Source organism: Vipera berus (assembly GCF_964194415.1).
Source record: "Vipera berus genome assembly, chromosome: 5".
Classification (NCBI taxonomy): domain Eukaryota; kingdom Metazoa; phylum Chordata; class Lepidosauria; order Squamata; family Viperidae; genus Vipera; species Vipera berus.
This window is the reverse complement of record NC_138207.1, coordinates 91,277,659-91,297,073: the sequence shown is the minus strand read 5'-3', so window position 1 is coordinate 91,297,073 and position 19,415 is coordinate 91,277,659. Positions and strand designations below refer to the sequence as shown.

The window sequence follows — 19,415 nt, the reverse complement described above, 5'->3', positions numbered from 1 at the left end:
GCCTATTTTGACTTATATACTTATTCCATCTCCCTCAGTGCTGCTTTTAATAGATTGGGCTGTTTCTTCATTTTGCATAAAAACAGATACAAAGAAGTAATCAGTTCTGCTTTCTCCCTGCTGCCTTTCATCTTCTTGCCATCTGCTCCCATTAGTGGACCTATTGTTTCCTAGACTTACTTCCTTACATATTGAATGAACTGTTTTAATTATCAGTTTTGATATTGGTTGCTAGTTTTAACTCATTCTGGCCCTTAGCCTTCCTGGCTCCCTCCTTGCACATTTGGGCTATTCGTTGGTATTCTGCTTTAGTTATATGCTTCTCTTTCCTTTTTTTTACATTTAAACTTTTTGTCCCTCAATTTGTCAAAGAACTCTTCATGCAACCATGCTGGTCTCATCTGGTCTTTTGTTAGGGGATTGCTCTATCAGCTTTTAGTGTTTTTGAGTGAAGGAGTATTGGACACATAATAATTTTTAATAACAATACATATAGAACTTAAGCAACAATAAACAATAAATTTTTTCATGCAATAGACTACCACAAATCACTGGAAACAGGGTCTGAACTTCACAGTGTCTTTAGACAATCCTCTTCACTTTATTTACTCTCTCTCTCTCTTCCAAATTATAAATTTCTAGTTATTTAGATTCATCCTTGCTGCTTGAAGCTCTCATGGATGTTTGATTCAAATACACAGTGATCTGCCAGCTATCTACCAACCACCAACAGCTATCAAGCAGTCATTTCTCCACTAACCTTTGGTGATTCCTAAGTTATCCAACTATAGTTGTGTTGCTATGGCCTCCATGATATCTGGGTGATGTCAGAAGCTAGCAGTGTCTATGTCTGTGTCCAGAAATATATTTGTTCATGATCAAACAATGAGCAAATAGTGAAGTCAGAGCTGCTTTGGAAGGCTATTTCAAATCTTGCATGCCACTTAAAAAATTTGCCACATTACACATTTTATGGCAGAGGGCTTGAAGAAATTATTTTGTAGTGATTGGCAAGTTCATAACAAGGGTTCTCTCTGTGTGTATTGGTAGGGGGAAAAGATACAGTTGAAATATTTTAGATTCAGGGCATTTAGGATTTCAGTTATTTAACCTACTGATTTATATACCCCATCCCTATTATCTCTGCTACTCTTATACATCATACTAATTGCCACTAGAATTTTTAATTACCCCATCCAGTGAAATGTTGAAAATATTGGAAGCAGAAGTCCTTGCAATACACTATATATTAAAGACCCAAGGCAGTATGTTACCCATTAGCCCTGTCTTTGCCAAATATCATGTTATTGGTGTCCATGATATTGAAAACCATGAAAGGCGGATCCACCAAAAAGAAAGAATTTTGCAACTTAGCCATCCACTTGGCAGCTTTTCTAGAAAGGGGTGTAAATGCATCACAGCAGCAAAATGATTCCTCCCACTCAACAGCCCATGTTACTGTTATTGGATATAAATGAACATGAGAGTGAGGTCTAGTGGTTAAGGCACCAGACTAAAATGCAGGAGACCATGGTTTCTAGTTCTGCCCTAGCCATGAAAGCTGCCTGAATTGGACCAGTCTCTTTCACCCAACTCACCTCACTCTATTGTTGTGGGGAAAATAGGAGGATGTGTTGGATATGTTTGCCACCTTGAGTTATTTGTAAAAATAACAAAGGCAGGATACAAATAAATAAATAAAACATCCACTCCCAATTTTTCTTGCTTCAGGCTGAGACATGCGCATGTAGTCAATCTTGCTATAGGAGCACAAGGCAGTCCTGGGAAGTCATCTCACTCTATTGATAGAATTATATTTCCATATATTGCTTGGTTGCAAACAAAACTGATTTCCCTAATACAGTGGAAATCAGAACTGAAAATAAATAGCATTAGGAAAAAAAAACCACACAACCCTCTGGAATTGGAGTTGATCAAACTTATTGAAATGCCCTTCCAAGTAAGGCATTTTAAAAAAACAAAACAAAACCCTATTCACTTATGTAAATAAAACTGATGGGAAGCAAGGAACCTTACCAGGCACCATTCCTGCAAGAGTTGAGGTTGGGTAACTGCCTTGTCCAGTTGGTGGAACATGTGGTGGGTAGCCAGGCAAGGTTGTGCTGGTCATATCACGACCTAAGAAGAAAAAAGGAGGAAGAACTGATTTCATTGTGGTAGCTGGAGATGATGAGCATGAAGCAGGGAAATCCTACTTTGTTACCTCTACCCTAAAACCAGGGCTTTTCAACCAGTGGTATCGGTACCACCTGTGGTACATTGGCACTTGGCAGGTGGTATGCGACCTTCCTAGAAAAGTGGTAGTGGGGGAGGGGAATGAACTGAACTGGTGGCAGCACCGCACAAGCCTGAGCAAGAGATGGCTGGAGCTGCAGGGCTGTCAGGGCTCAGTGGACGTGCCAGGATCAGCGCCAGGCTCCAACTGGAGCTCAGCACTGATCCTGGTGCTTCTGCTGAGCCCAGAAGTGCCGATCAGCTGGAATGTTGCAGCATCTCCAGGGTCTTGTGATTTACATTCAGATGCTTGGCAACTGATTCATATTTATGACAGTCACAGTGTCCCAGGGTCATGTGAAGTGACCAAAACCTGCTGCAACCACCCAGCAGACGGGGGGAGGGGAATAAAACCCAAATACCCCCCACCCCACCCCGACTGCCAATCCTCAACAGAAATGCTCACAACAATGAAAACCTCGGACAGGAGGAAGAGCGCAGCTGGGCAGGCAGGCAGCTGTCTTGCTTGGCTGTGGCTTGGGGGGCACCTTTTTCAGTGCCATTGTAACTTCAAACAGTCACTAAGCAAACTGTTGTAAGTCAAGGACTACCTGTACTTCATCCCTTTTTTTTGGTCATCAAGTTTTTGACACCTTCCTAGGCGACTGGTGGTACTCAGATGTTACCATATCCTAAAAGTGGTACAATGGATGAAAAGGTTGAAAAGACCTGCTCTAGACCATGTTAAAATATATCTCAATGAAAAGTTGTAGCCACAGAGCATCTGCTATTCAAAGCACCTATCTATTCTTGACCAACCCCATTCCACCCAATCACTGTGATTGTTTTTCCATGAGAGAGGAAGCAGCACTAGAATCTAGTAATCATTCCCCTTGACTTTCTTACATGAAAATGTTAAGAAATATATTATTTTCTAGCCTCATTTTTCTAGGTAGAATAGAGTTTGGCCCTCAGACCAAATTTGCTGGCCAGCAAATTTTATGTCAACATATTTTTTTAAGTTAAGGAGTGGACAGCTGTAGTTCAATGAGGTTGTCTGGCTGTATCCTCAGTTGTGCAGATGTAGAAGAATAATAGCAGATCACATTGTGAGTCATTCTAGACAAGAAGGTGCCTTTTAATTCCTTTGTTTATTTATGTCTATCGTGTGTATGCTCCACAGAGACCAAGACAATTTAGGATACATATCCATCAAGAAAAAAGGGGGGATTTTATTTTGACCAGCAAATCCTCAATTCTGAGATTTCATTGTAAAAAGATGGCTGTAAATCTAATATTGTTGTTGTTGTTAGCTGCGAAGTCGTGTCTGACCCATCGCGACCCTATGGACAACGTTCCTCCAGGCCTTCCTGTCCTCTACCATCTTCTGGAGTCCATTTAAGTTCACGCCTACTGCTTCAGTGACTCCATCCAGCCACCTCATTCTCTGTCGTCCCCTTCTTCTATTGCCCTCAATCTTTCCCAGCATTAGGCTCTTCTCCAGTGAGTCCTTTCTTCTAATCAGGCGGCCAAAGTATTCGAGTTTTAGCTTCAGGATCTGGCCTTCTAAAGAGCAGTCAGGGTTGATCTCCTCTAGGACTGACCGGTTTGATCGTTTTGCAGTCCAAGGGACTCGCAGGAGTCTTCTCCAGCACCATAGTTCAAAGGCCTCGATTCTTTGACGCTCAGCCTTTTTTATGGTCCAACTTTCACTGCCATACATTGCAACTGGGAAGACCATAGCCTTGACTATACGCACTTAGGTTGACAGGGTGATATCTCTGCTTTTTAGTGTGCTGTCTATATTTGCCATGGCTTTCCTTCCCGGGAGCAAGCATCTTTTAATTTCTTGGCTACAGTCCCCATCTGCAGTGATCTTGGAGCCCAGGAAAATAAAATCTGTCACTACCTCCATTTCTTCTCCATCTATTTTCCATGAAATCAGAGGGCCGGAGTCCATGATCTTGGTTTTCTTAATGTTAAGTTTCAACCCAACTTTTGCACTCTCCTTCTTCACCTGCAACAAGAGGCTCTTTAGTTCTTCTTCACTTTCTGCCATTAGAGTGGTATCATCTGCATATCTTAGGTTGTTGATATTTCTCCCGGCAATCTTAATTCCAACTTTTGATTCATCTAGCCCTGTCTTTCTCATGATGTGCTCTGCATATAAGTTAAATAGGCAGGGCGACAGTATACAGCCTTGCCGGACTCCTTTCCCAATTTTGAACCAATCAGTGGTTCCGTGTCCAGTTCTCACTGTTGCTTCTTGGCCCACATATAGGTTTCTCAAGAGACAAATAAGATGGTCTGGTATGCCCATCTCTTTAAGAACTTGCCACAGATTGTTATGATCCACACAATCAAAGGCTTTAGCATAGTCAATGAAGCAGAAGTAGATGTTTTTCTGGAACTCTCTAGCTTTCTCCATGATCCTGCATATATTGGCAATTTGATCTCTAGTTCCTCTGCCTCTTTGAAATCCTGTCTGTACTTCTGGTAGTTCTCGATCCACATACTGCTAGAGTCTAGCTTGTAGGATTTTAAGCATAACTTTACTAGCATGAGAAATGAGTGCAATGGTGCACTCATTCTTTGGCACTGCCTTTCTTTGGAATTGGAATGTAAACTGATCTTTTCCAATCCTGTGGCCACTGTTGAGTTTTCCAAATTTGCTGGCAAATTGAGTGTAGCACTTTTACTGCATCGTCTTTTAAGGTTTTGAATAGCTCAGCTGGAATACTGTCACCTCCACTAGCTTTGTTGTTGCTCAGCTTTTCTAAGGCCCACTTCACTTCACATTCTAGGATGTCTGACTCGAGGTCAGTGGCCACCTCATTGTGATTATCAGGGACGTTAAGCTCATTCTTGTATAGTTCTTCTGTGTAATTTTGCCACCTCTTCTTAATCTGTTTTGCCTCTGTTAGGTCCCTGCCATTTTGGTCCTTTATCATACCCATTTTTGCATTAAACATTCCCTTCATCTCTCCAATTTTCTTGAAAAGATCTCTTGTCCTCCCTATTCTATTGTTTTCTTCTATTTCTTTGCACTGTTCATTTAAGAAGGCATTCTTATCTCTTCTAGCTATTCTCTGGAATTCTGCATTCAATTGAGCGTATCTTTCTTTTTCTCCCTTGCCTTTTGCTTCCCTCCTTTCCTCAGCTATTTGCAAAGCTTCCTCAGACAGCCATTTTGCTTTTTTGCATTTCTTTTTCTTTGGGATGGTTTTGGTTGCTACCTGTTGTACAATGTTGCGAACCTCTGTCCATAGTTCTTCAGGCACCCTGTCTATCAGATCTAATTCCTTAAATCTATTTGTCAACTCTACTGTATATTCAACAGGGATATGATTTAATTCATACCTGAGTGGCCTAGTGCTTTTCCCTACTTTCTTCAGTTTAAGCCTAAACTTTGCAACGAGAAGCTCGTGGTCTGAGCCACAGTCAGCTCCTGGTCTTGTTTTTACTGACTGTATAGAGCTTCTCCATCTTTGGTTGCAGAGCACATAGTCAATCTGATTTTTGTGTTGACTGTCTGGTGATGTCCATGTGTAGAGCCGTCTCTTGGGTTGTTGGAAAAAAGTGTAGTATACCTGGTGGTCATCTGAATTAAATTCACCCATTCCTGTCCATTTTAGCTCGCTGATACCTAAGATGTCGATGTTCAGTCTTGTCATCTCTTGTTTGACCACGTCCAGTTTGCCTTGATTCATGGATCTTACATTCCAGGTTCCTATGGAGAAAAAACTTTACAGCATTGGACTTTCCTTTCACCACCAGACACATCCACAGCTGAGCGTCCTTTCGGCTTTGGCCCAGTCGTTTCATTCTTTCTGGCCCTACTAGTACTAGCCCTCTGCTCTTCCCCAGTAGCATATTGGACACCTTCTGACCTGAGGGGCTCAGTGTCATATCTTTTTGCCTTTTGGAACTGTCCATAGGGTTTTCATGGCAAAGATACTGGAGTGGGTTGCCATTTTCTTCTCCAGTGGATCACGTTTTGTCAGAAGTCTCTGCTATGACCTGTCCATCTTGGGTGGCCCTGCACGGCATAGTTCATAGCTTCATTGAATTATGCAAGCCCCTTCACCACGACAAGGCAGTAATCCATGAAGGGGAAATCTAATATTAAAAATACTCAAAAACAAGCAGAAACTATCCAGTATAATTCAAGTTAAATAATATTTTGAAAATCTATTTTAAATCTATTTTATTTTTTGTATTTTTAAAATTGGATCAAGTCAGACTTTTCCAACTCCACAGTTCTTTGCTTTACAGAAACTTGGCTAAATGAAACAACAGAAGATAGTAGTCTGCAGCTCCCAGGATTTCAGTTTCAAAGGGCAGACCGAGTTGTAGAAACATCCAGGGAAAAAGAGAGGAGGTAACTGCTTCTATGTTAATAACCACTGATGCAATGATGTTACTTAGAAGTGGACATGTGGACTTAGAAACACAATTCATCAATTGCAAATCCTTTTATGCCCCATGAGGGCTCTTTTCATTCACCTTAGTTGGGGTTTATATACCACCTCATGCTTGCATAAACAGTGCATTGCAAACCCTAGCTGACCAAATCTTGTGTACAGAATAGAGATATCCAAACTCACAACTCGCTTTAGGGGATTTTAACAGTGCTAATCTAAGTCAGTGGTTGCCCAGATACGCTCAGAATGTCACCTGTCTCACTAGAGACAAAAATATTTTAGAACAGGGCTTTTCAACCCGTGGTACGTGTACCACTAGTGGTACGTGAGCACATGGCTGGTGGTACACGTAGGACCAGTTGAACAGCACTGTAAAAAAAAAGTAAAAATAAAAAATAAAACGTTTTTTTTTTACTAACCTGCTTTCAGCTGCATTCTGTTTCTCCATTCGCTTCTTTTTGCGTGTTTGTGGGGGGAAAAAAGTTCCATGAGACTTCTAACTTCTCACGAGATCTTGCGAGAAGTTAAAAAGTCTCATGGAACTTTTTTTGTCCCACAAACACGTGAAAAGAAGCGAATGGAGTAACGGAATGAAGCTGAAAGCAGGTTAGTAAAAAAAAAGCTTGGGGGTGGTGAGGGGATCTGGGTGGGGGTGGGGGCTGGCAGAACCTGGCGAGGCTTGTTCCATCCAGATGTCTTTTATGCTCGCTGAAAGGGAGCCCCACTTTTCCTCCCGAACTCTCGAGCAGGGTTTCTGCGGGGTCTCCACTGCAGGGAAGTCCATGCCTGCAGCCACGAGGACACCACTGGGATTCCCCTCCCCACAGTGTGATGCCAGATCGGCCCTCTGCAGAAAGCTCCCAGTGGTCTCCTGGCTCCCCGCTGGCGACCTCAGCCAGTGAGGAGAACAGGGGAAAGGTGGCGAGTCTGGAACTGGCCCCGACCGCTCTGGAGGGCTCCTGGCATTCCACTGGCCTCCTGGAGTGGTCAGGGCTGGTTCCAGGCTTGCTGCCCTCCTCCTGCTCTCTTTGCTGGCTGAAGCCACTGCTGGGAGGCCAGTGGAACACCAGGAGCCTTTCCCCCATTCTCTTCACCAGTGACCCCCTGTAGAGCTCTGACAGCGACATGGCCGAGCAGGCGGGGTGCACCGCCGAAGGTGCGCAAAGTGGTGGAGGTTAGTCTGCGGGCAGCCCCAGAGCTGGGGGGAGGCACAGGCGGAGCAGTTTCGACAGCTGGTGGGCCCCATGAACTGCCCATGACCTTTGCCTGGCCTTTGCCTGACTTCTCTACCCGGTGGCTGGCAAAGGGTGGCGGGTGGGAAGGGAGGGAGCTGCTCCCTCGTGGCCAGGTAGGTGAGGCGCCGGGCCCAGCGGGGGAAGGTGGCCACCTGGCTCCGCTTCCCTGCGCTCGCCTGGTTGGCACACTGCTTGCCCTCTGCCAGCCAAGCCCGGAAAGCCAGAGCACGCTGCCCCCGATGGGACCTCACAGGAACAGTAAGCAGCTCCGACAAGACCAGGAGGTCCTCCAGGTCACCCAATTCCCACAATTCTTCTTGACAAGAGAGGACACCAAGTCCCCCACCCGCTGGAGGGTGCCCGGTTGAGAAAGCTGCCTTGTCTCTCCTTTTTTTCTTTTTCTTTTAACTACCCTGGAGGGATCTGTCAGACAATTTTACTGGCTGACCAAATGGGGAGGGAGGGAAAGTGAAAGTACATGGATGGGGAAGGGAAGGAAAAGAAAAAAATGGATGAAAAAGGGAAGGAAAGGAAAGGGAAGGGAAGAGAAATGTGAGAGAAAGCAAGGAAGAAGAGCGAGTAGGGAAAAGAGAGGGAGAAAGGTGAAGAAAGAAGAAAAGAGAAAGGAAAAGATGAAAGGAAGGAAAAGGAAGGAAGAAAGAAAGGAAGGGACAATGGGAGAGAGGGAGGGACAGAAGACACCCACCCCAGTCCCACCCCCTCTACCAGAGACCCACGGATTTCCTCCCCACAGGCACCCTGCAACCTGAGTTATGAGCTGGCCATGCCCCCCCCCCCAGCCATTGACTTTGCTTGTCAAAAAGTTGCAAAACGTGATCACATGACCCTGGGACACTGAACGTCATAAGTATGAATCAGTTGCCAAGCATCCAAATGTAAATCACATGACCCTGGGGATGCTGCAACAGTCATAAGTGTGAAAAATGGTCATAAGTCTTTTTTCAGTGCTGTTGTAACTTCAAACAGTCACTAAGCAAATTGTTTTAAATCGAGGACTACCTGTACTTTATCGTTTTTTTCCTTTTTTTCGGGTCAAGTTTTTGACACCTTGCTGGGCAACTGGTGGTACTCGGATAGTGCCTTATCCTAAAAGTGGTACAATGGGTGAAAAGGTTGAAAAGCCCTACTATAGCAGATCTCCCTCTCTTACTGAAGAGAATCAGCAATTGGCAGATGATCCAAATGTGTTCTACTATAGGATTGAGAGGAGATTACTGTCACTGTTTTCTCTCTATACCAATGGCTGCATCTGTAAAGATCCCTCTGTTAAAGTATTGAAGTTTGCAGGTGATGCAACAGTCATTGGCCTCATTCAAGATGGTGATGAGCCTGCATATAGGTGGGAGGTTAAACAACTGGCCCTGTGGTTCAGCCAGAGAAAACTGTAGGGATGAGAGTGGATTTTAGGAGGAGATTTCCTATTCTACCATCTCTTCCTATATTAGACAACACAGTATCAACAGTAGAGTCTTCACGTTTTGGGGTTCTATAATCTTCCAGGATTTGAAATAGACACCTAACATCAGAACCACAATTAAAAAGGCACAACAAAGAATATTCCTCCTGCATCAACTCAGAAAGTTCAGACTGTCTCAGGAGCTGTTGACACAGTTCTCCAGTGTAATTATTGAATCTATCATTTGTTCTTCTATAACTGTCTGGTTTGGTATAGCAACCAGACAGGACACTTATACAGTACAGAGTTCAACAGATAGTTAGTACTGCAGAAAAAAAAAACAATTGCAACCAGCCTACCTTCCACTGAGAACCTGTATATTGCACAAATCAGAAGGAGGGCTGAGAAAGTATCTACAGATCCCTCCCATCCTGGACCTAAACTGTTTCAACTCCTCCCCTCAGGACACTGCTACTGAGCATTGCATGTCGAAATAACCAGACTTAGAGACAATTTTTTTCCCTCATGCCTTCACTCTGCTGAACACCTAATTCCCACAGTACTGTCTTATGTCTAAGCATATTTACCAATGTAGTATGGCTGTAGTACTATTTTCCTTCTCATCTTTTCTACTACCTTTTCTTATTGGTATCATTATTATGATTATTATCTGTTGTTTTGCATATACACTGAGCATTTATACACCAGAGACAAATTTCTTGTGTGTCTAGTCTACACTTTTTCTTATACAATAAAGTACAATGTTCCGGTAGGCCCACACCAAAGTCTATTTGAGGAATAGCGTCCACTGGACTGGAACTCAGGGCCGCTTGCTGGACCTGCTCGGAGGGTGCAGCCTGAGTGTCCAGAGAAAATCCACATATAGCCAACCCTCCATCTCCTCGGCTGAGAGTTCTGTCGGAGCATGCAGACTACATCGTCGGCCCGCTGTCGCAATGACCCTGTGATTGGCCCTCATGAGGGTCTTGAGCCAGTGACTGGTTTGCTAGCCTCCAATGCAGTTGGTCGATGTGCTGTCAAATGACTCGACCATCTTCCAGGACCACTTCGTACAAAAATGCCCCTTGACCATCATTCCAGGCCCAAACCCGGTCACCAACTTGCAAACTTCGTGGTGGTTTTGGCTGTCCTGTGTCTGTGGCAACTCAGTCAGGGTGTAGCCAATCCAGCTTAGTAATCAAGTGTCAGCCCCATCTAAGTAGCGTTGGGCTTCTGCCCATGAAGTGCAGGGAGTTGTGCATTGGCAAAGTAAGAAGTCTGCCAGCCTGTGGTGCCAGTCCCCTGTGACGATCCTCTTTAAGGATTCTTTGGTCGTTCAGACAATGCCATTCGTCACCTTGGCCATTCGTGTCCAGGTGAAAATGGGCTGAAGTGGCATGCCTTATTAAGTTAGCCCTGAGAAAGGACTGAAATTCTGCAGCGGTAAACTTGTCTGAGACCAGCACTTCTGGCAACCCGTGCATTGCAAAGATTCTGCACAATTCCTGGATGGTCCTGGCAGTAGTCATAGTTGAGACTGGTGCGATCTCTAACCATTTGGAGTGACTGTCCACAACAATGAGGAACAGCTGTCTCTGAAATGGCCCTGCAAAGTCAATGTGGATTCTTGACCATGGTGAATGTGTGGCTTCCCATCAGTGGACAGGAGCTTGAGGCATCTCGGGCCTGGATTGTTGGCAAGTGTAACAGCCATGTACTTGGGCCTCAATATTTTTATCTAGTCCAGGCCACCATAGGTAGCTCCTTGCGAGTCCCTTCATCTGGACTATTCCTGGATGTCCATCATGCAGAGACTCTAAGACCCTGGGCCTCAATGAGCTTGGGACTATGACCCAACTCCCCCAAAGAATGCACCCCTTATAAGCTGAGAGCTCATCTTTCCTCATGTGGAAATTCTGGAATTCTGCCTCTGGACATTTTTCTGGCCATCCTGTGTGTACCCAATTCAACATGCGGCTAAGCGTCTTGTCAGTGGCTGTCTCAGCAGCCATGTCCCCAGCATGAAGGGGTGACTCTGGCAAATCCTGGATAGCCAGGATGCATGCAGCCAGAGTGGGATCTGGCTCTACATGTGGCAGGCGCAACCGGCTAAGGCCATCTCCCTGCCCAGTTTGTGAATCAGTCTGTAGCTGTAGGCTGAAAGGAAGATAGACCACCTCAGCATTCGTGGAGATAGAATCTGAGGTGTCTGCTTGTTCATGGTGAACAAGCCTAGAAGTGGCTTGTGGTCTGTGAAGACCATGAACTGGCAGCCATACAAGTAGTCATGAAATTTTTTTATGCTGGCCACAATGGCTAGTGCCTCATCTATTTGTGCATAATTACGTTCTGCTGAAGTCCTAGAGTAGTAAGCGATGGGAGTCTGTCTCCTGTCAGCCATCAAGTGGCTCAACACGGCCCCAACCCCATACAGAGATGCATCACATGCGATGCAGACAGGCAAATTTTCATTAAAATGGGTGAGGACTGAGTTCAAAGACAGCAGTGATTTGACTGCCGTGAAGCTTTTCTCATGGATACTCGTCCACTGCCCCTGTGCCTTTTTGTCCAAGAGTTGGTGTAACAGCTCTGCTACTGCGGCCTTGCATGGAAGAAAGGCCCCCAAAAGGCCTGAAGCTCCCCTTAGATTTCGGACTGGCAGCCTGTTGAATTGCTTTGAGCTTGGAGTCCACTGGATGAATGCCTGTGGCATCGATGCGGAAACTAAGGAACTCTGTTGAATCTACCCCAATCTTGTATTTCTCCCTTTTTAGTTTCAGCTCCACTTCACAAAAATGCTGAAGGATGGCTTTGAGCCATTCTGCCAAAATCTCCGCTGACTCCCCTGCTATGAGGACATCATCAAAATAGGGGACACCCCTGGAATGCCCTTGAGCATGTGCTCCATCACTCCCTGAAAAAGCCCTGGGGCTACAGTAACCCCGAACTGTAGGCGCTTAATCCTGAAAGCCCCCCTGTGGGTGACAATGGTCTGAGCTTCTGCTCTGGCCTCTGCCCATGGGCAGCTGATGATAGGCTTGCGCCAAATCTAATTTGGCAAATACGTGACCTCCCTGTAGTGACCCCAAGATATAGCTGACTACAGGCACTGGATATGCATGTTGCTGAAGTGCCCTGTTGATAGTGAACTTATAATCCACACATATGCACACCTCACCATTGGCCTTAAGTGGTGTGACTATGGGTGTCTCCCACACCCCACTGTCTATGGGCTGCAATACCCCTTGTTGCACCAGCTTGTCCAGCTCTACATCGATTTTGGGTTTGAGGGCGAAAGGCACTCGATGAGGCTTGATCCATATTGGGGTTGCTGTAGGATCAAGGTGAAGGGCAATAGGAGGACCTTTGTACTTCCCTAAACTTGAACTGAAGACATCAGCAAACTCTTGGCAGACTGCAGACAGGTCTGCCACTACTGTCCTGTGAATGCCAGCTACTTGGATGCCCAAGGCATCAAACCAGTCGAGGCCGATGAGATTTATGTGTTGGCCCTTCACTACTATAATGTCTAGTGGGCCCTCAAACCCCTTGGAGCATGGCTTCTCCTTTGACCGCTATGCGGGAGTTTTGGAAGTCCATCAGCAAAAGGTTAGATGGCCTGAGTTTAGCTCGTCTTCCACTGTGATTGCAAACATGCTTGGATGTCCCTTGGAAAATTATGGATAGGGCTGATCCTGTGTCCAGTTCCCTGTTGCATGGAACTCCATGAAGCTTGACCTTGATTCTAAGCTTCTCTTTAAGAGGGTGATGGGCACCAGTTCTGAACACACTTCTCCGGCTGGAGCAAAAGCCTATTCTGTGTTGCTCCAGGGCCCTGGTACCTCTCCTGAATGTGTCTTCTTGTGGTCGATTCCTCTGGTGACCTCTGCAGATGGTGGCAATGTGGCCTGGTTTGCCACATGCCTGGCACGCTGCTGCTTGGAACTGGCACTCCGAGTATCTATGGCAGCCTCTGCAGCCCATGCATCGAGGGAAGGAAACTGCCTTGTCAGCTGGCCTCTGTCCCCTCTCTGGTTGCTTCTGCAGCTGATCGACCTCAAAGTCCAAGTCGGAATCTTCTGTTCATTCAGTGTCCTCGTGGTGAATGGTTTCTGGGCTGGGCATGTTCTTGGAGGGCCACAACACTTTAACGGCCCCTCCAGTGGCTTCAGTGGCCATCACCTCTTTCAAAGCATCTTGTAATGAGAGGGTCTCCTCTATGAACAACTTCTGCTAGAGCTCTCGGCTTCTCAGTCCACAGACTAAAAGGTCCCTCAGTCTTTCTTCCAAGTCTGCAAAGTTGCAAAGCCAAGATGCCTGTCAGAGGGCAGCTATGAACTCGGTTGCAGACTTGCCTGGCTATTGCTCCTGCTGCTCAAATGTGTGTCTGCTGCTGCTGCTCAAATGCTATGATGGAGAGCTTCGGCTTGAAGTGGTCCTTGAGCTTCTTTTTGAGATCTGCATAGGAGACTGACTCGAGCAGAGCACCCCAGGTTCTCGGCTATGTCGAAAGTAGCTGGTCCACACATGCACAGAAATGTCGCGGCCTTCAAACCATCTTCGCTAACCTGGTTAGTGCACAGATAGTTCTCGACACAAGAGATGTAAGAACTCCAGCTCTCGGGATGTGCCATGTCAAATTCTTCCACTTTGCCAACCTTGGCCTTGGTGAGTTGCTTTCATGCTCACAATGCCTTGTGCTGCAAGGCTTCTGTGCTGGCCCTAGGACAGATCCTTAGGGCGAGGTGGTCTCCAGCGTGGCTTGCTGGCAGACTGAGGGGGGGAATGTAGTTCCTGTCAGGCTCTGGTGCTGGCCTCACCCCCTAGTGACTTCTGGCTCTCTTCGTTAAGCAGCACATTCCACCCTTGTTGCCACTGTTATGTTCTTGGTTTGGTTAGGCATTGACGAGGCAGAGCGGTGAAACAGCAAGCATGTTTATTCAGTAACAACAGAAGCAGCCCTAACAGCTGCTGAACAGCTATCTATACGGATCACCTCTAGACAGCAACCAATAGATTTAAAGTAACAATTCCCGCCCAAGACACAGTTAGCAGTCCTGGAGACAAGCAGTCTGGGTTTCAAACAATACAGCTGTTAAAGCAATCATTCAACTGATTGCAGCAATTAAGGCCAATATATTACAGGTGATTAAAGCCTCATGCATAGAAGTAGCAGGGTAGGTCTTATCTTTTCATGTTAGGTAGTGGTGGTGGTTTAAAAGACCCAAAATCATTTGTTCCAGCAAGTCTGATCTTTCCTGCCAGTTTTCAGGAAAGATCAACCTGTGCCACCTGTTTTCTTCTTCTAGCATTCATCAGATTTCACATTCCCCAAAGGCTTAAAATGGGGAAGGAGTAAGAAACAGAAATAAAAACTAATAATAAAACAGGGAAAAGGAATATCACAATATGTCGCAGACAACTATCATGATACATGCCTATTTTGGTCAGACAAATACTGGGGGAAAATCTATTTGCAGTCCTTTGTTAGAAATGTTAACCAGGTGATCCAAATGTTTCATAAATAACTGCTTTTTATAACTTCTTTAGAGATATTTTTACCTTTACTGTATAAATTGAGGAGAAGGGGAGTGAAAAATCAGAAAGTCCCGGAGGCTCATATTCCAGTATAGTATTCTAATTAAGAAATGCAGACTTCAGAAGTGAGGAGAAATGAAAGGATGAACATTTTGCTATTTTTCTTCAAATGTTTCATGTGAGCATTAAACCAAAACTTAACATCCTTTCATTTGTCAATTATACTATTTTCATTTTAGTTGAGCACTGTATTTACATCCATATCTACTATCTATATATGATAGTATATTCCTACAGATTGATTCCTGGTGCCAGGCAAAGTTGCCAAAGTACTACTTTATGGCTTTTCATGGGAAGCCAACATCCTGATAAGTTGTGAATGTGCACTAGTTAATGTCAAGCAGTGGGTTATTGATTTAGAGCTGCAACCAGATTTACCAGTTCTACCTAGAAATATCTTTCTGAGCCACTCTGCGCATCTTCTCCAACCTTAGTTGCATAATGATTCCAGACTTTAGAAGGGCTTTATTTTTGGCCAGATTCAATGCCCTCCCAACAGCCATTACTGAAGCGAGATACTAAAAGACCTCTTTGAACAAAGACCGTGTCCATGCAGTGGAGGAATAATCTATGGAACATGTTATTTTGTATTGTCTTCTCTGTATAGTACTTGCCAAGAAATATTATCTCCATTCTTTACCAAACATTCTCATTTGTTGGTATACAATACCTGGGGCTGAGAGCAATGAGGCAAAAGGTGGAATACAAATGAAGGAAATTTACACTGTATTTGATGGAACATAAGAATTACAGAATGGAGGGAAGGAATTTGGAGTTCATCTAGCCCAACTTTTTTATTTTATTTTTTATTTTAATTCCATTTATATCCCAACTTCATGCCCATTGATAAAAACAAATACTTTGATGCTTTGGGCAATAAAGAAGTAGTCCTTTTTCTCCTCTATTTCATTTTTGTAGCAATGGGAATTTAAAGTTAGGTTTGGATTTTGAAAGAGATCAGATTATATCCCCAACACCCTTTAGTGATAAATTTGCATGATACTTTGAAGATAATATTATGTCTATTTGGCATAACTTTGATTACATGATTATCATAGTTACACGCAGATCATTGTTTCATCCAGTTGTATTGGGGAGTTCTAGTTGTTGAGACTGTGGATGCAAAGAAGGTCCTTAAATAAGATTGACTATGGAGTTCAATCCTACCTAGTAAAGAGAAGATGGCTAGTGGGGTCCAGGAGATGGTTAATTCTTCCTTAATTAGAAAGCTACTGATATCAACCTCTTTGAAAGTCTGTCATCAAGACTTCTCTTGAAGAAGTTTTCCTTGGCCCTAAAACTAGTGAATAATTATGGGCCCCATTGCTAATATTCTGTTCTTCAACAGGGTGTTGAAGCAAATGGTTGCTGTCAAAATTCAAACACCTTGGGTGAAAACTAATTAATTAAAATTAATTCAATCTTAATTTGGGTTCAGTTTGGAAGAGAAAACACCTTTGTCATTTGGAGGGATGACCTTTCCAATGAGAAATATTAGAGAAATGGACCTTGAATCCCCCATCATGAATAATCGAGTTTTTCAGCACCAACTTGAAAAAAATAATGCAGAAAATTATTTCATAAATAGAACTGAAAATGAATTTGGCCACCCTGCTTAAAATTCTTCTTTGCTTCCTCTTTAAAATGAATATAATAATAGAATAAAATAGAGCTGGAAGGGACCTTGGAGGTCTTCTAGTCCAGCCCCCTGCTCAAGCAGGAGAACCTATACCATCTCAGACAGGTGATTGTCTAGTCTCTTCTTAAAAATTTCCAGTAATGGGGCACCCACAATTTCTGGGGGTAAGCTGTTCCACTGGTTGATGGTCCTTACTGTCAGGAAGTTTCTCCTTAATTCCAGGTTGCTTCTCTATTTCCAACCATTGTTTCTCATCCTTTCCTCTGGTGTTCTGGTGAACAACCTGATCCCCTCTGCCTTGTGGCAGCCCCTCAGATACTGGAACACTGCTAATCTGCTATAATGTCTCCCCTATTTCTTCTTTTCTTTAGACTAGCCAAACCCAAGTCCCGCAGCCATTCTTTGTATGTTTTAGCCTCCAGGCCTTTGATCATCTTAGTTGACTCTTCTCTGAATTTTTTCCAAACTCTCAACATCTTTTTTGTGATATGGTGAGCAAAATTGGCTGCAGTATTCCAGATGTGGTCTTACTAGGGCTTTGTAAAGCAGTACTAGTACTTCACATGATCTTGAATCTATGCCTCTGTTTATATAACCCAGGATTTTAATCCTGGGTTATATAAACAGAGGCATAGATTCAAGATTTGGTTGCTGCTGCACACTGCTGGCTCATAGTCAAGTGATCATCCACTAGGAATCCAAAGTCCCTCTCACAGTTACTGTTTATCACCCAATCTGTACTTGTACCTCTGATTTTTCCTGCCTAAGTGTAAGACTTTGCTTTTCTCCACACTGAAACTCATTTTGTTGGACAGGGCCCATTGTTCGTTTGTCAAGATCTTTTTGGATCCTGAGTTTGTCTTCTGAGGTGTTGGCTACTCCTGCTAGTTTGGTGTCATCTGCAAATTTGATAGGTTGACTATGTAGTCACATCAACAATCAAGTGTAGATGTCACCTTCATTGCCCCCATTGTCTTCAATAAATTATGCGGATTGTAAGTTCATAAAATCAATAGTAACCTGTAACAAATATGATTTTAAATATAAACAACAAATTTGGTTTTTTTAATGAACATTACCTGCCACCTTGCTTTGAGCAATGGTGTGGAATAGTTGTATTTGTAATATTTTTCGAATACCAATATTAGATTCCCATTCAAATCCAGTAATTATCCTCTTATCTTTTCTCTTCCACCATACCTCACATCTCTCCGTAAACATTCTTGATATCGCTCTGCCTGCCTTTCCTCTCTTTCCTGCTGGCATGCAACTTTGAATGTTAATGATTTCTTTTTTATTGTTGTTGCTGTTGTTGTTGCTCTGATTGAATGAGTCACACTCTGATTGAGATGTTAGTGTTAAACTGCCACTTGGGAGCATCAAACTGAGCCTGAAATGAACTTAAGTGGGGGGGAAATCCTTGTGAAACCAGATGGATCAGCTAGGGCAGTGAAGTGGGAGGTATAAGAGAAGAATTTCAGTGTCAGTTTTTGAGGGAAAACTAGATCTCATTCCCATGAGGTTTTAATCTGTATTTCAACTACTGCTACTCATCATTCAGCACCTTTTCCAGGACTCTCGTGGCCCTATAACTCCTGAGATTAACATGAAGTTAGGAGGATTAGAATATGTAACTGCATGTATGCATCATACCTACACAGCTTTCAGACATAGGAATGCAATGGCTCACAAGTTTAGAATGTTGGGCTACTGACTGGCAGGCTTGCATTTGAGACCCATTGCTGCCACAGGGTGGGGTGAGTTCCCATCACATGCTCCAGCTCTTTCCAATCCAGCAGTTCGAAAGCTGGAAACTGCAAGTAGATTAATGGATACCACTTCAGTGGGCAACTTCATGGAAACATGAAAGGAGCCCCCAACTGGGCATTCCCCAGGCAACGATGAAATTTCACTGGTAAATCCTTTCACCATGGATGTACTGAAGTGCTTCCGACACAGGAAAAATAAAACATTCAGACATAAATCTGATTTCTGAAAACATTTTGTTATTGATAATCCAAAGCATATGAAAAACTAATATAAATTTAGATACATTTACATCTTGTCTAGGTAAGAAAGAAGGGGATAAATTTTATGTGATTCTCTCCTGCTTTCTACTGCCTTGCGAAGCTTTTCCTGAAAGAGAAGCCAGTGAGATGCCTCTTTTTCGAGCCTACAGGCAAAATCAGTTTTGTATCTTAGTGCTGCTCTGCAAAAAGATTTTGTAGCACTTTGATTTAGCCCTGGAAATGTATGGGTAACTAGTGCCAACAGAAATCTTAGAATTGTTGTTGTCTTGCAATGGTAGCAAATCATTGCATTCTGAAGCAATTGCAAGATTGTGTTGCAGTAATTCAGCCATATGGTGATCAAGGCATTAGTTACCATTGCCATGACGCCTGTTCCAGGTAAAGTCACAATTGATTTACTTTCTCATTTTCTAAGACCTTCTAAGAAGCCACTACCTGATTTTTAAGCAGGAACTATGAAGTCAAGAAGATTGCCAAGTCTTGAGCCAATCCCTTTGCCTATAAAAAAACCCTGTTTTGTAACTACCACAATCAACACTGATCTGGGTAGATTTTAATATGAACTGGTTTTGCCCCAAGAATCTCCAGTTCAACCTTTCCACAGCATTTGTAGCTTTTCCTTGGAAGGTAATAAAATTGGATATTGTCAGCAAGTTCAATGCAAATAATGGTTGACCTCTATGAAGTGGCTTCATATGGATGTTAAATAACATAGGGGAAAGCACTGGATCAATTATGGAGTCAAGCACTGGAACAAGTCCAATGGAACTCATATAAAACAGTGACCCTGACTTCCAATTCTTGCAGATGGTCCAGCAATATACCATACTAACAAAG

At 43.7% G+C, this 19,415-nt stretch overlaps 1 protein-coding gene across 2 annotated transcripts in view; it reads right to left on the bottom strand.

The window, feature by feature from the left end:
- Positions 1–19,415, bottom strand: part of PAX2 (paired box 2) — a 176,492-nt gene that overhangs the window by 5,658 nt on the left and 151,419 nt on the right. For both annotated transcript variants that reach the window (XM_081329249.1, XM_081329248.1), the window contains exon 8: positions 2,038–2,139. In XM_081329249.1, the coding sequence (XP_081185375.1) occupies positions 2,038–2,139 (102 nt within the window). The remainder of the gene's footprint in view (positions 1–2,037; positions 2,140–19,415) is intronic.